We start from the raw sequence: 15,433 nt of genomic DNA, 5'->3' as shown, positions 1-15,433 counted from the left end.
TTATTTTTAATTTGAAGATAAATTTTTTATATAATTATCAAATAATTTTTAACTTTATTTGTAAAGCTGTTTCTTTTAGCCGTAGCATAAAAAATAACTTTCAACTAAAAAAAAAATTGCTAAACGGGCTCGTAATTAAAACATATGGCCTATTCCTATAAGAGTGTAAGATGATTTGCTCTATTATTAAGTTAACGGCATATATAAAATAGTATATTTATAAAATTTATTTTGCTTTATATAAGAGGGCGTAGTGGTAAAACTGATACTGAGGTTATATTTGGTGTGATGTATAAGGTTTGATAATATAAACTTATATTATACGTTATGATATTTTTAGTTATTTGGTGTGACTATCGTATAGTATAAACTTATACACCAAGATCCCTTAATACATCAAAATGAAGTATAACTTAATTAGGCCTAAGGGCATGTTTGGTACTAGGGTTGGCAAAACGGGCCAACCCGGCCCGGCCCAGCTCAACCTGCATTCAACTCGAAAAAAACGAGCCGGGTTAGGGTTGGCTTGAAAAAAAAAAAACGAGGCAGAAAATCCAACCCAACCTGACCCGAGTCGGGTTAGGGTTGGCTCACGGGTTGGCTAAAAAATGTGGCTCGTGGGTTGGCCAGAAAAAATAGCTCACGAGTTGGCTAGAAAATTGCTCGCGGGTTGACTCGTTTTCAGCCTATTTAAATGACCATCGAGTATTAATATACCAGCTATGTGGCTTCCATTAGCTTAAACAAAGGGTTACAAAATGAGAAATAAAAGCAAAATATTTTAGTTTCAAATTTCTTCACAACAAATTTGCATCAACATCAAGAAACAATCAGAATCATTTGCTACCAAGTGAGGAAGATATTTGAACCAAACAAAACCAGCACAGCCTAACAATATAAAAATGGCAGAGATGTGAGAAGATTAGGGACATAGATTTAGAGAAGAAAGAAAAATGACGACAACATGTGTGGTTTTGTCCATTTTTGTATATAATATTTTGTATTTTGTATTTAAAAAAAAACCTGAACCCCCGAGCTGGCTCGTTTGACTCGCAGGTTGGCTAATTTTTTCACGAGCTGGTCGAGGCGGGTTGACAGCTCATTTTTACCAACCCAACCCGGTTCATTTTTGGCGGGTTACGATCATTTTTGCCAACCCTATTTGGTACATAGTATAAGATAAGGTCTGATAGTATAAGACCTGATAGTATAAGGCATGATTGTATAAGATTTGATTAAATTTTAATACTATCCAGCGTTTAATATGATATTGTATAAGATAATATATTATATAAGATAATATCATCTAATGTTTGGTAATACACTGTATAATACTATATAGATTAAAAATAAATATTTTTGTCAAAAATACCTTTTAATAATGAATTTACATAATTCTTCCAAATATATCAGATGATATTATTTTTTATAGAAATATGTTGATTAGTGTGTCCAAAAAATATTTTAATTTTTATAAAAATAAAAATCTCCAATATTTTAAAAAAATTATATATTGAAAAATTATTTTTATTTTAATATACTAATATTAAAATAATATATTAATTCTTGAGAATTGCATTGGTTAATACATCAACATTTTATCAGGCCTAATCCTATCCTCATAGGCCTGATTAAGTTATACATCATTTTGATGTATAAAGTGATCCTACTGTATAAGCTTATACTATACGACGGTTATACCAAACAACTAAAAATATTGTAACGTATAATATAAACTTATGCTATAATAACCCTCACATGTAGTGTGAATTTAATTATGAATTAATGATTTTAATCATGATATTGAAGAATATTTATAAGAAAAGTAGAAGAAAAAGAAATAAAGTCACATTTAGTGAAAAAAGTGTTAAAATGACAGTTAAAGGGTAGAAATGCGGGTAAATAAAGTTACCATAAAGTGAAAAGTAAAATTATAAATATTACTATAAAAATATTCTGGACTAGTGTGCAAAGTTAGAATGAGAGTTAAGTGAGCGGGGTAGATAAGTGTGTACACACATGATAAGTACATGTCACTTAGGTACAAAAAACCACCTTATTTCTCCTTCTCCTCGCGCTGTAACGAGACGACAGAAACGCTTTTTTTCTTTCTTTTCTTTTTCTTTTTTCCTTCAATCTTCATCCTTTGATGATGAAATCAATCCATTCCAAAGCCTAAAGTGTCTCAAATTTCATCCTCTACAAAACCCATAGCATAGTTTTAGTTGAGAGTCATTATATTGAGAGATTTCTACATCTCTAGGTCGCGGGTACTGTTCACAAGAGGAGAAAAATGATGTTTTTCTTGGCTTGAAGGCTTGGATTGTCTTCCTCTTAGTGATTTAAAGCTTCCAAGGTAAATGCCCTAACTCCCATCTTGTGTTTTAGGAGAAAATGCATGATATAAGATTGTATAAATTGAGATTAAATGGTATGAGTAGTTGGAGGGTGATTTGTAGGTGATTCCCTTTGTTAAACATGTTTGGGATTTGTTTCCGTAAAAGGAAAAATTATGAAATGGCCGTTTAGGACACTTTGATAAATTGGACTAAAAATCAAGTGTAGGTTTCTTGTATGTGTAGTCTTGAAAATTTTAACGTGATAGACTGGTATATAGGATTACTAATTGTCTTCACATCTTGGAACTAGGTTGTGGCTTTGTGAGAGATCGTGACTCTGTGGACACGAGAATTAGTGAAGGACACAGCTTGCCAGGTAAGCTTTCAGTCTTTGAGGTTAATCCCCTGTTTGTTCCACCAGACTCCGAGGGAGGATGGTACTTTTATATGGTATACAGATATGAACTGTTATATGTTGCATGTATATGTTGTATGTTTGTGTGCAACACAAGAAAGTGTTTCCTTGTGTGAGGCATAAGACAGTGTTTCCTTATACATAGTATGAGACAGTGTTTCCTCATACGGTATGTTGCAAGACGGTGTTTCCTTGCGTAATGCATACTTACTATATTCTCTGGCCAATAGGATTATATTATTGCACACTGCATTGTCATACATATATTCTGATGCATGGATGGATTTTTATACTATGTTTATACCAGAAGTGATCTTAGGGGTGGAGGCGCCCTCCAAGGGTCCCTAGCTTACTGAGGTAATTATATTATCTCACCTCGCGTTATGGGGATTACCATTTTAGGTACAGGAGTTGATGGTGCTGAGGCATCACGTGGCAAGAGGCCAGATGAGAGATACTACTTGACATGATTGTCAGGGCCTTACAGATATTTAGATTTGTACCTGACATACTTTATTTTGGGTTGTATGTGCCATGTATTTTTTTGAGAGCATAGGAGATGTCTATGCCAAGCTGATAGTCTGTATATGTTGTTAGTGATGCATGCTCAGGTCTATGTTACTTATTTAATTGCATATCTTTTGTTTATTTGATGTAATTATTTAAGTAACATCATAGACATTATTTTGAGACAACATGATTATGAGATAGCCCATGTCATGATGGTTGGGCAATATGTTTTATCTATGCTGTGGTATGCCTGAACTATATTAAACTGTCAATCAGGTTGAAATTATCATAGTGGGAATTATCCCGAGTGGTCCAAAATACAGAAGAAATGTTGTCCGTTTTATTTTGGCCATGGAAGTGAAAAGGTTTGCAATACATAAGGAAAAAGAGAAAATTTATTTAGTTAGCTTCCGCATTAATTAAGTTGAGCATGCTGCGCTTACTATCATAAGAATGTTAATTAATCGACTGCAGACGGGGCGTTATATATACTATCAGGCCTTATACATCACACCAAACATGCCCTAAATGAGTGGATTAGGCCTAATAAGGGGTTAATGTATTAACATCGCTGATCAGTGCAATTCTCAAGAATTGATATATTATTTTAATTTTAATACATTAAAATAAAATAAATTTTCAATATAGTAATTTTAAATTATTGGAGATTTTTATTTTTGTAAAAAATAATATATTTTTGGACACACTGATCAATAGTTTTTTATAAAAATTAATATCATGATATATTTGGAAAAATATATTTTTTTTTATTAAAGAGTACTTTTATAAAAAAATATTTATTTTTATCCTATCTAGTATTTTACAGTGCATTACCAAATATTACATAATAATATCTTATAAAATATATTATCATATATAATAGGGTTTATTTTTTCTGCAGTCAATGTAGATAACTTATCTACATTGACCATAAAATGATGTTGTTTTGCGGCAAAAATCAAGGTATTTTTGTATTTATAATTTATTTAAGGATTATAATAGTCTTTCTACTTATATTTTTTAATCTTTTAATCCAAAACGACATCATTTTAAGAGTAAATATAAATAACTTATTTACGTTCAGTAACGTTAAACCCTATATAATATCATACCAAATGTTAAATAGTGTTAGAATTATACTTATGCAGCAAATATGCTCTGAAAGCAACATAAAAAGGTAACTTCATCAATTACATCTACTAAGAAATGGAAAGACAAATTGGTGGCCCAACCCCGTTTTGTGAAATGGATAGTTGGATACTGGTTGTTCACTTCCTCTGTCTCTCCATGTATAATGACTATTAAAGGGATGGATAAGGTGCCCTCTGCATCACAAACTGTAACATTGATGATGGAACCGGAAACATCTTTGAGCCATGCTTTCATGCTCACTCTCTTACTTCTGAACTTCGCTCTCGGAGTTCTGAGTGCTGATAATTATAGCAGAGATGACTTCCCACTTGATTTTGTCTTTGGCGCAGGAACCTCTGCTTATCAGGTTTGTCTTTCTTCAGTCTCATTTATCATTCTCATTATCAGCATCATCATCATCATTATTATTATTATTATTTTATTTATGAACAGGTGGAAGGAGCCGCTAGCAAAGATGGAAGAACTCCTAGCATCTGGGATACCTTTGCGCATGCCGGTTCCTTCTTTTGCTCTCTCTCTCTCTCTCTCTCTCTCTCTCTCTTTTCTTCTTCTTATACTGGTCTTTAACGTACTATATGTAGAGAGATTCTCAGGTGTTGATGCTATCCACCACCACTAACGACGCATTTGCTATCCGACTTATTTCTGAAATCACGGGAAAACATGGTTGGGATAAAAAGTATGCAACGTTTGCTAGCTATAATCGCAAAACTTCGCAGGCCAAATTTGTTTCCGGGAAAATATTTTTGTGTGATAACTTTTGTTAAGTCTGATAAATGAGAGTTCCATAAAATAGGTGAAAATGTTCACCTGGGAAGCAAAAATTAAAACATGAAAACGTGGACAACCTTACATTCTCATTAATATTTTATTTTGATAAAAGTGAGGTTATTTTGATAAAATAACCTTACATTCTCACTAATATTTCATAATCAATCAAATATAAATTCAGTAAAATTAACTTAATTTTTTCAGAAAAAATATGGGTCTACCAAATAACTTTTTAGTAATATTCCAATAAAATATATTTTTCACTATATTCCGATAATAATTATTTTTCGGATAAAAAAAAAATTTCCTCTACAAAATGTAGCCTAAGTTCATTGCTCATTATTGTCTCTAGCTAGAACCAAAACCAGTGATATACACTAAGAAATTTTTCTTGTTCCGTTCACACTTCACACCAAATAATTTCTTACACACACACATATATATATATAAAGTTTAAAATATATTTGTCTTCAATATAAAATTTATCGTGATCTTAATTTACTAAATCATTTGAAAATGAATATATTTTTATTTACGTACTTTAAAATTACATTTACTTTAAAGAAGTTTTTTCAATAATATAATACTAATTCTGATAATAACGTATTTTTAATGAGTATTGAAATTAAATTGTCAGATATTTGGTTAATTATATTAAGTCGACTTTTAAACATTTAGTTTGAATTAGTGCTATAAAATCACATTGAAATATATATTACCTCAGCTAAAGTATAACATTGAAAATGTAGTTAAAATGATATTATATTTATCTACATATATGAGGTGGTACATATTTAATAACATATTGTTGTAAATAATAATTATTTAGTTATTATTTAGTTATTATTTAGTCATTTATTTGTTGTATTGGGCCAAGCCCATTAGGTTAAAATTAGGTCAAGTATTCTCTATAAATAGAGAACCCTTTGTACAGATCAAGTTGGTATCAGAGCTCTCGATCTGAGGGCTTTGCTTCCGCACATATTATCTTCTTTTTTAACAAAACCCTAATTTCTTTGCCTCTTGCCGCCATCAGCCGCCACCAGAAAATTTTTCCGGGGACCTTTTGGACCAAGGGGACCATTGTTGACCTTATTTTTCCTCCGATCTATCATTCTACGCACTGTTCCTCCGCCACAAACGACCGAAACACCTCTCACCGCCTCCAATCAGATCTGTCTTCACCGTTTGGACCACTTTCCGGCGACTTTTCAACCGCGACCACCCACAGACAGGTGCGCGCTCACCGAACGACCACACCAGAAAAATCTCAGCTGGCGAAGCCCCTCCACGCGCTCTCACGCGCCGCCCCTTTCCCGGCGAGTGAATCCCACGCGCAGCTCCTTTCTCCGGCGAGTGGAGGCGCGTGCGGCCGTGTTTTTGGACCGGACCACCACCATTCTTCTCGTCTTCTGTCTGGATCTGTAATTATTTTTCTGATCAGAGGTCATTTGATATTCTGTTTGGTTGATTTTATCGCTGGTTGTTAACTTTTTTTGTTAAAGAATGGCCGAGCATGATAGTTCTTCGATCTTATCTGGTAAGAGCACACGTTCTATATCTCTTCTTGCTTCTTGCACTGATTTTAAAACCTCATGGATTTTGGATTCTGGTGCAACTGATCATATGGCTTGTCGTACTGAGTTGTTTTGTTTTTATCATCCTACTGTGGGTAGTCATACTATATCCGTAGCTGATGGATCCCATAAATCAGTTATTGGTTCTGGTAACATTCAAATTCAACCTTCCTTGTTTCTTAAAAATGTTCTTTATGTTCCTCAGCTTTCTACTAATCTTATCTCCACTCAAAAACTTACAACTGATTTGAATTGTTCTATCACATTTTTTCCTTCTCATTGTCTTATTCAGGATCTTACCACGAAGAAGACAATTGGAGTTGCTAATGAACATGATGGGTTGTATCATCTCCTTCCAGACCATGCTAGCAAAAATCAGTTATTAATGACACATCATCCTTCTACTGCAGAGTCTATGATTTGGCTCCATCACAAGCGTCTGGGGCATCCACCATTTAGTCTTTTGAAGTCTATGTTCCCCTCTCTGTTTCTCAATAAGTCGGTTGAGACCTTTCATTGTGATGTTTGTGAATTTGCAAAACATCATCGAGTGTCATTTCCTTCTAGCACTATTAAAAGCAGGGAACCTTTTTCTCTTATCCATTCTGATGTTTGGGGCCCTTCTAAAGTGCACAGTGTTTCAGGTGCAAGGTGATTTGTTTCTTTTATTGACGATTGTACTCGGATAACATGGATATACTTGATAAAAGACAAGTCTGAAGTACCAGAGATATTTATTCGGTTTCATCACATGGTTGAGACTCAGTTTGGTAAGGGTATTAAAAGACTCAGATCTGATAATGGTAATGAGTACGTCAATCAATGCCTGTCACAATTCATTTCAGACATAGGTATGATTCATGAGCTCACATGTGTTGATACCCCTCAACAAAACGGGGTTGCTGAAAGGAAAAATCGTCACCTTCTTGAAGTTGCTAGAGCACTACTTTTCCAGACATCTGTTCCTAGTTCTTATTGGGGAGAAGCAGTATTAACTGCAACTTTTTTGATCAACCGTTTACCTTCACGGGTCCTAACAATATCAGTCTTATTCATTCCATGACTTCCTTCTTTCCTTCTGTTCCCATATTGCAGAGCCTTCCACCAAGAGTGTTTGGATGTGTTGCCTTTGTCCGTGTTCATAAACAACATCGGAGTAAGTTGGATCCTAGGGCTCTTAAGTGTGTCTTCCTTGGTTATAACCCTTATAAAAAAGGGTACAAGTGTTATCATCCACCAAGTCGGAAATTTTTTGTTTCTATGGATGTCACCTTTCAAGAATCTGAATCTTATTTCCTTGGTCCTCATCGTCAGGGGGAGAATAGTTCTTCAGAAGACTCGTCCCCTTCCTTCTTTGAGCCTGGATCAATCTTCTCTCTTCCTAGTGTGTCTGCTCCTGGTGTGTCAGAATCTTCAAATACACCTGAGATACAACCCATACTGTCTCACCAGCAACCTCAATCGTCTGAACCACTGGTAAGTCCTGAATCTCCTATTTCTTCTGAGTCTCTTGAATCTCCTGTTTCTGATTCTAATATTATTTCCTCTCATGATTTGTCTATTTCTTCTGATATCTCTAATGACTTACCAATTGCTTCTACTTCTGATGACTTACCTATTGCTCTTAGAAAAGGAAAAAGATCTTGTCACAAGAAAACTTGTTCCTCCTGTCCCTCTTGTACTCAATACCCTATCTCCCACTTTGTTTCCTCTGCTAATCTTTCTGTGCAGCACAAAAACTTTGTTTCAGCACTAGATTCTATTGCAATCCCAAAATCAGTACATGAAGCCTTGAAAGATAGGAATTGGGCTCAAGCCATGCAAGAGGAGATGAATGCTTTGAAGAAAAATAAAACATGGGAGGTTATTGATAGACCCAACGGAAAGAAAGCAGTAGGGTGCAGATGGGTTTATGCCCTGAAATATAATTCTGATGGCACTCTTGAGAGATATAAGGCTCGATTAGTGGCCAAAGGTTAGACCCAAACCTATGGCATTGATTATGAAGAAACCTTTGCTCCAGTTGCAAAGATGAATACAGTGAGAATCTTGTTATCCCTTGCTGCCCATTACAATTGGGATATAAATCAATTTGATGTGAAAAATGTTTTCCTCAATGGTGAGTTAGAAGAAGAAGTCTACATGGAAATCCCGCCTGGTTTTGATTCTGTGAAGGGGAAAATAAAGTTTGTAGATTAAAAAAGGCCTTGTATGGATTGAAGCAGTCACCTCGTGCTTGGTTTGGGAGATTTACTAAGGTTATGATGACCTTAGGATACAGACAGAGCCAAGGAGATCACACTCTTTTCTTCAAGCACTCCCAAAATGGGAAGCTTACTGTGCTCCTTGTATATGTTGATGATATTATTATCACAAGTGATGATTTTATGGAGAGACAGATTCTGCAAACACGGCTTGCCTCTGAGTTTGAAATCAAAGACCTTGGGAAACTGAGATATTTCCTAGGGATAGAAGTAGCTCATTCAAGCAAAGGAATTTTTATTAGCCAGAGGAAATATGTTCTTGATCTTCTCAAAGAAGCAGGAAAGCTCGGGTGTAAACCCTCTAATACTCCTATTGAGCAGAATAACAAGATGGGCTATGAAGAAGAGAGTCCTCCAGTTGATAAAGGACAATATCAACGGCTAGTTGGGAAATTGATATATCTGGCCCATACTAGACCAGACCTAGCTTATGCTGTTAGTGTTGTCAGTCAGTTTATGCACGATCCAAAAGAAAAACACATGCAGGCAGTAGAGAGAATTCTTCAATATCTTAAAGGTACTCCTGGTAAAGGATTGTTATTCCGACGTGATGGAAATCTATCTTTAGAAGTCTACACAGATGCTGATTATGCTGGATTTGTGACTGATCGTCGTTCTACCACTGGTTATTGCATGTTTCTTTGCGGTAACTTGGTGACATGGAGAAGTAAGAAACAAGATGTGGTTGCCAGATTAAGTGCAGAAGTTGAATTTCGAGCTATGGCTCAAGGCATTTGTGAGTTACTGTGGCTGAAAATTGTACTTGATGATCTCAAAATAAAATGTGAGGGACCTATGAAGCTGCTATGTGATAATAAGTCCGCTATTTGTATAGCTCATAATCCAGTCCAACATGATCGGACTAAACATATTGAGGTTGACCGCCATTTCATTAAAGAGAAACTTGATAGCGGGTTGATTACCACTCCATACATTCCCACTGGGCGTCAATTAGCTGATCTATTAACAAAGGGGCTTCCTTCAGACAGATTTCAAGAACTTACTAGCAAGCTGGGAATGATAAATATCTATTCCTCAGCTTGAGGGGGAGTGTTGTAAATAATAATTATTTAGTTATTATTTAGTCATTTATTTGTTGTATTGGGCCAAGCCCATTAGGTTAAAATTAGGTCAAGTATTCTCTATAAATAGAGAACCCTTTGTACAGATTATTTACAATTCTATAATATATTAGAATACCCTTTTTCAAGTCATATATTACAAAATTCTCTTGCTCATAAAAGGAGACTATCAATTGTATTCTATACAAATTTTCTGAAATGAGAATCAATTAATGATTGAAAACTGGACTAACATACACAATTTAATTATCCACTTTTGCTCTTTCATGATCATTCCCTCACATAATGGCGCATTCTCATGCTAGCATTTTTTTAATAAACAGGTTATATCCATGGAGAAAATGGAGATGTAGCCTGTGATGAGTACCACAAATATAAGGTGAATACACTAGGCCTCAATTTTTTCCTTTGCCCGTAAATGCTTTCCTTGTGGTTTACCCATTAATTGTGGAATTTTTTTTTAAAAAAAAAAAAAAGATTCAGGCATAAGCTGGTCAAACAATTCAAGCTGCAGTCACTTATGTAACTGTTAATGTTTTATTGTTTTCCTTGAAAATATATAATGCAGGAAGATGTGCGGCTCATGGTGGAAACAGGCCTTGATGCCTACAGATTTTCCATTTCTTGGTCGAGACTGATACCAAGTATTTTACTGTTCTTAAACTTGTGCACATAACTAGAGTCTAGAAGCATTGAATTTTAATGTTTTTTAATTCTTTCACCAATAAAGCCTTTCTGAATTCCTTTGAGAATGCTTTTCTTTCTCCACAGATGGTAGAGGACCCGTCAATCCCAAAGGGTTACAGTACTACAACAATCTCATCAATGAACTCATCAGCAATGGTTGTTAAACTTAATTACCAGTTGCTTTATTTGTAAAATAAACCAAGCTTTGAAATTCAATCCAAAAAGAACCCTCGAAACCAATTCAACCCAAAATCTTAAAGTTTTGGGTGAAAGCCTTTTTAATGGTTATATTATTCTCTAACACTTAAACTGATATAGTCTGCTATTTCCCCTGAGCAGGAATCCAACCACATGTCACGCTACACAACTTTGATTTTCCACAGGCACTTGAAGATGAATATGGAGGATGGGTCAGTCGTGACATCATGTATGTTCCTGAATTCATGCACCGCAATACTGTTGAAATTAATTCATGAAACTTCTATTTGCATGAATTATTATCCAAAAAATAAGGCACTACACCTTTAAATCTAGGCACTAGATCCAAATATGAATGAATAAAGGCACTTGGTGTTATAAAAAACGAATTACATCCCTAAAACAAGGCACTTAGTAATATTTTGTCTAGCCATCGGTTCTTTATTCTGTAGAGTTACTAAGAACTATATTCTAGTTTTTTATGTTGCAAAGTAACAAAAAGGCTTTCAGAAGATTAGAAGATTTTACGATCCGTTCAATCCTCGTGTTCATTATTATTATTACTACTCTCATCTTGCTTCTTCATATGATCCTAGGCCTACAACACTTTCGTTTTGTTCAAAATTCTAGCTATTGTAACGAATGATTATGTGCGTGTTTACATGTGCTTAGGATACAGTCTCCTTAAAGTAAACCGTGCACAGAATAGAGAAATATTAATGACAAATTACTTGGATGTGAATGCAGAAGAGACTTCACAGACTATGCGGATGTGTGTTTTAGAGAGTTTGGTGACAGAGTGTTGTATTGGACTAGTGTGAACGAGCCCAATGTGTTCGCCTTAGGTGGTTATGATCAGGGAACTGCCCCACCTCATCGATGTTCTCCCCCATTTTGTGCTACAAACAGCACTAGGGGCAATTCAACATCTGAGCCTTACTTGGTAGTTCATCATGTTTTGTTAGCGCATTCTTCAGCTGCAAGATTGTATAGGAGAAAGTATAGGGTATATCACCTAATCTCTCTCTCTCTCTCTCGTTTCATATTATGCATTTTACTTCTTGACTTATTTTTTGTTTATTTAATTTTTTTTTTTTGCATTACTACTTTCTATAGGATTAAATGAAAAAGCTTCAACTTATATACTCAACATAAAACCTAAAAACTTTATATGGTTCTCAATCTTTTTATATTGCTTTTTAATCTTCTCATCTCCCATATGGGAAACTTTGTTGGCAAAGAATGTCCATGATTCCATAGACACTTGGGTGACATTGCAGGACAAACAACATGGATTTGTTGGTATATCTGTCTTCACATTTGGGATCTTTCCTGTAACAAATACAGAAAAAGACAGGGTAGCATCTCAGAGATTCCATGATTTTCTTGTTGGTTGGTAAGTTACAGCCCCTACAATTGGTTGGTTTTACTTCTTTCTTCCCCTTTGTGTTCTCTTTACTTAAGTAAGGTGAATATATATAGCTAAAGTTTTCATTTATGCTAAACCTTTTGCGATTCTCACTTCAGTTCCATATAAGCCTAAACTTGCTTTCTTTATATATATAATTCCATTTTCAATAAGATATTTAGTTTTTATATTTCGGGATCTTTCCTATCTAGAATCGGTTATAGCTATGATACATATGAAGAATATGACAGTTTATGTGCCTACTTTATTGCAGGATTGTGGAACCCTTGGTGCATGGAGACTATCCCACCTCCATGAAAACAAATGCAGGTGCAAGGATTCCAGCCTTCACAAATCATGAATCCAAACAAGTTAAGGGTTCATGTGACTTTATAGGCGTAATTCACTACACCAATGTTAATGTCACAGACAACTCTGACGCCCTGAAGAACAAACTCAGAGATTACAATGCAGACATGGCTATAAATTATTGTAAGTACTTCATTAAGTTTATGGATAGTGACTATAGTAAAACGTTAAAGTTTGGCACATAAGCTTACTGTAGTAATTGCATTCCCCTCATCTTTCTCATTATCATTCTGAAATTTTCCAACTCGGTGTACTTTCACATCTGTTGGCATCTAAATCCAATAATTTTCATTAATAAGCTCAACCATGTGCATCACTCATTCCTGAGTAATTGGTGAAGCAAGGTGAATAACTTATCGCTTTCCTGGTTTTGGCAGATGGACCGGGTCTGTTTACAAATGAAGAGGTAACAGTAAAAAAAATAAAATGTTTCGCATAATTAATTGGTTCAATTCTTTAGATTACTTCACTGTATGACCAACTGGCTTTACTTGATTCAGTACCTTGTCACACCATGGGGTTTACAAGAAGAACTGAGTACAATCAAGCTCCTTTATGGCAATCCTCCTATATTCATTCTTGAAAATGGTCTCTCTCTCTCTCTCTCTCTCTCTCTCTCCCTCCATGATAAACTAGTTAATAACGAAAATGATTAACAGGAGCTGAAGAAGATTAAATATAATTGAAATGAATAATTTTGAGTAAAATCATCTCTTGATGTTATAAGTGTTAAATACTAAACTGTGGGTGAAAGCATCTTGATAGCATCAGACATTTAACGTTTCAATCGTGTTCATTCTTGCTCATTTCTGTTTTCCCACTTTATTAATACATGTAGCCAACAACGTTATTAGTTTATGGCATATTGTTTGTGATTATTCAAGATTTGGTATGTGTTCAATGGTAAATTAGGAAGTCCTGTTGATGATACCTAGGCTTCTCGAGTGGCCCAAGATGAGTTCCAACGGGTTGATTTTCTGATCAAATTTTGGCTTGCGTTGTCTTGTTAGGTCAACGGACCCCAAACAATTCATCACTGCAAGATGTGTCGAGGGTGCAATACTTGAGTGCATATATTGGTGGTGTGCTTGATGCATTGAGGTATGCAGTTGCTGCTCTAATTCACATAGATCACAAAAATCTTTTTGATCACTTTCAACAAGAAGTCCCACAGTTAATGAATAGCTTTTAATTATGATTTTGGAATGAAAATTATGGATTAAGAATCCAATTGCATTGGATCATTAATTCATCTAAGCATATTCAGAGCAATTTACAAACATGTCCAGAACACACACAAAAATAAGTCCTTGAAATAGAAAGAATAAAGAGGTTACCATTTGAGCCCATTACAGCGGTTTCTTTTTTGGAAGTGTCAATTAAACACTTCTGATGTGTTCTCTAATTTTCTATGTCATCCTAAATTTTCTCAGAGATGGATCAAATGTAAAGGGGTATTTTGCATGGTCTTTCATGGATGTGTTCGAGTTGTTGGGTGGATACGAGTCGAGTTTTGGTTTATATTATGTTGATCGGGATGATCCAGAGTTGAAGAGATACCCAAAGCTCTCTGCAAAATGGTACAGCCAGTTTTTGAAGGGTAAAAGCACCTCTATAGTTGAAGCCATTGAACTTGAGAAGGATCCATCATATTGACCACATATTTGAGTAGTTTCTTTAATTTTGTTTGCATCTCAGCATCATTGCATAATGGTGTTCCTAGCTATGCTTAACTTCCCTTTTGTGTATATATATTATTTGGAGAAAGCCTAGCTGCACGGGCAAATTTCCACTCGGAGAAAGAAGTGGCTGGTAGGTAGAGCCACTGAAGGAATGTATAATGGAAACAAGACTATGTCGTATGATATGTATAAGAAATAAAGAAATTTAAGACGAGTATATAATTATGGGTAATGTTAGAGCAAAACAAAGAGTACTCGTAATTTTCTATCTTTATCTTTCACTTTCCTGCCTTTTTAGTACGTCGAATGGCTGATTTTGCTTTTGGGAAGAATCTGTCTACTAAATATCTATACGGGCAATGCTTTTGTATAATTTCTATTCAAGGTATTACAATACGTCAGGCCTATAAACCAAGTCTTTAATAGGCTAATAGATTAATGTAAATTCTAAATATTTTACGTAGATTTGGCCTATTAGGAAATGTTTGGTAGATGATAAAAAAATTTATGTCCGGGAATCATGATTCGCAAGAATATGGTGGGAAAGTACATTTTCTGGAATGTTACTAAAAAACTGTTTGGTAAATCAAAATATTACAGGGAATATTAGCTTAAGATTACTGATTTTATGTTTGGTTGATTGTCAAATATTACTGACAATACTGAGTGATCTTACAAAATTAAGCTTACAATTAACATTCGGCCAATGTTTTTTACAATCCATTATCATTGAATAACAATCCAGAAAACAAGTGAAACTTCTGTTCCAGATACAGCCAAAGAATCCAAATTAGACATAGTGGTGCTACGACTGGGAAAGGCCTTCACATGTGTATGCAATTTTTGGGAGTTTGCCCGAAAACCAGCAGCAAACATGACAATATTTCTTTTCAATAAGGACTTCATGAAAGGAGAAAGATTAAACCTCTTAGGGAATTCAATATCCCTTTGCAAACTCTTCTTTGCGCCATAAGAGAAT

At 34.9% G+C, this 15,433-nt stretch overlaps 1 protein-coding gene and 1 long non-coding RNA gene across 8 annotated transcripts; both read left to right on the top strand.

Moving 5' to 3' along the window:
* Window positions 1–2,098: 2,098 nt before the first annotated feature.
* LOC133292813 (uncharacterized) lies at window positions 2,099–3,360 on the top strand. Its single transcript, XR_009748977.1, has 3 exons — window positions 2,099–2,356; window positions 2,650–2,715; window positions 3,157–3,360. It is a non-coding gene; the product is annotated as an uncharacterized LOC133292813 (long non-coding RNA).
* Window positions 3,361–4,497: 1,137 nt separating this feature from the next.
* On the top strand, window positions 4,498–14,689 carry LOC133292882 (hydroxyisourate hydrolase-like). 7 transcript variants are annotated; one of them, XM_061491366.1, is made up of 13 exons: window positions 4,498–4,762; window positions 4,849–4,912; window positions 10,434–10,489; window positions 10,679–10,754; window positions 10,882–10,953; window positions 11,137–11,224; window positions 11,743–12,001; window positions 12,276–12,391; window positions 12,678–12,895; window positions 13,150–13,178; window positions 13,273–13,360; window positions 13,783–13,873; window positions 14,206–14,689. In XM_061491366.1, exons 1-13 carry the CDS (start codon window positions 4,559–4,561, stop codon window positions 14,426–14,428), a joined length of 1,584 nt encoding a protein of 527 aa, XP_061347350.1. In that variant the 5' UTR covers window positions 4,498–4,558; the 3' UTR covers window positions 14,429–14,689. The 7 variants fall into 7 exon arrangements, with proteins under 7 accessions (XP_061347350.1, XP_061347354.1, XP_061347351.1 ...); XM_061491370.1 differs by lacking the exon at window positions 13,150–13,178 and having other exon boundaries at window positions 12,366–12,391; window positions 12,678–12,935; window positions 13,281–13,360; XM_061491367.1 differs by lacking the exon at window positions 13,150–13,178 and having other exon boundaries at window positions 12,678–12,899; window positions 13,233–13,360.
* Window positions 14,690–15,433: the final 744 nt, after the last annotated feature.

Source organism: Gastrolobium bilobum, unplaced genomic scaffold, assembly GCF_033153095.1.
Source record: "Gastrolobium bilobum isolate Gb01-03AN ecotype WA unplaced genomic scaffold, APGP_CSIRO_Gbil_v1 utg2530, whole genome shotgun sequence".
Classification (NCBI taxonomy): Eukaryota; Viridiplantae; Streptophyta; class Magnoliopsida; order Fabales; family Fabaceae; genus Gastrolobium; species Gastrolobium bilobum.
Note: the sequence above shows the minus strand (reverse complement) of the source record. Positions and strands in the feature narration are given on the sequence as shown.

What these genes read in the sequence shown, in the direction of transcription:
- LOC133292882 (XM_061491365.1), top strand. Translation starts at nt 4,559, where the DNA reads ATGACTATTAAAGGGATGGATAAGGTGCCCTCTGCATCACAAACTGTA. An exon ending in CAGGAACCTCTGCTTATCAG is followed by an intron (nt 4,763 to 4,848) that starts GTTTGTCTTTCT and finishes ATTTATGAACAG; the next exon opens with GTGGAAGGAGCCGCTAGCAA. An exon ending in TTGGTCGAGACTGATACCAA is followed by an intron (nt 10,755 to 10,881) that starts GTATTTTACTGT and finishes CTTTCTCCACAG; the next exon opens with ATGGTAGAGGACCCGTCAAT.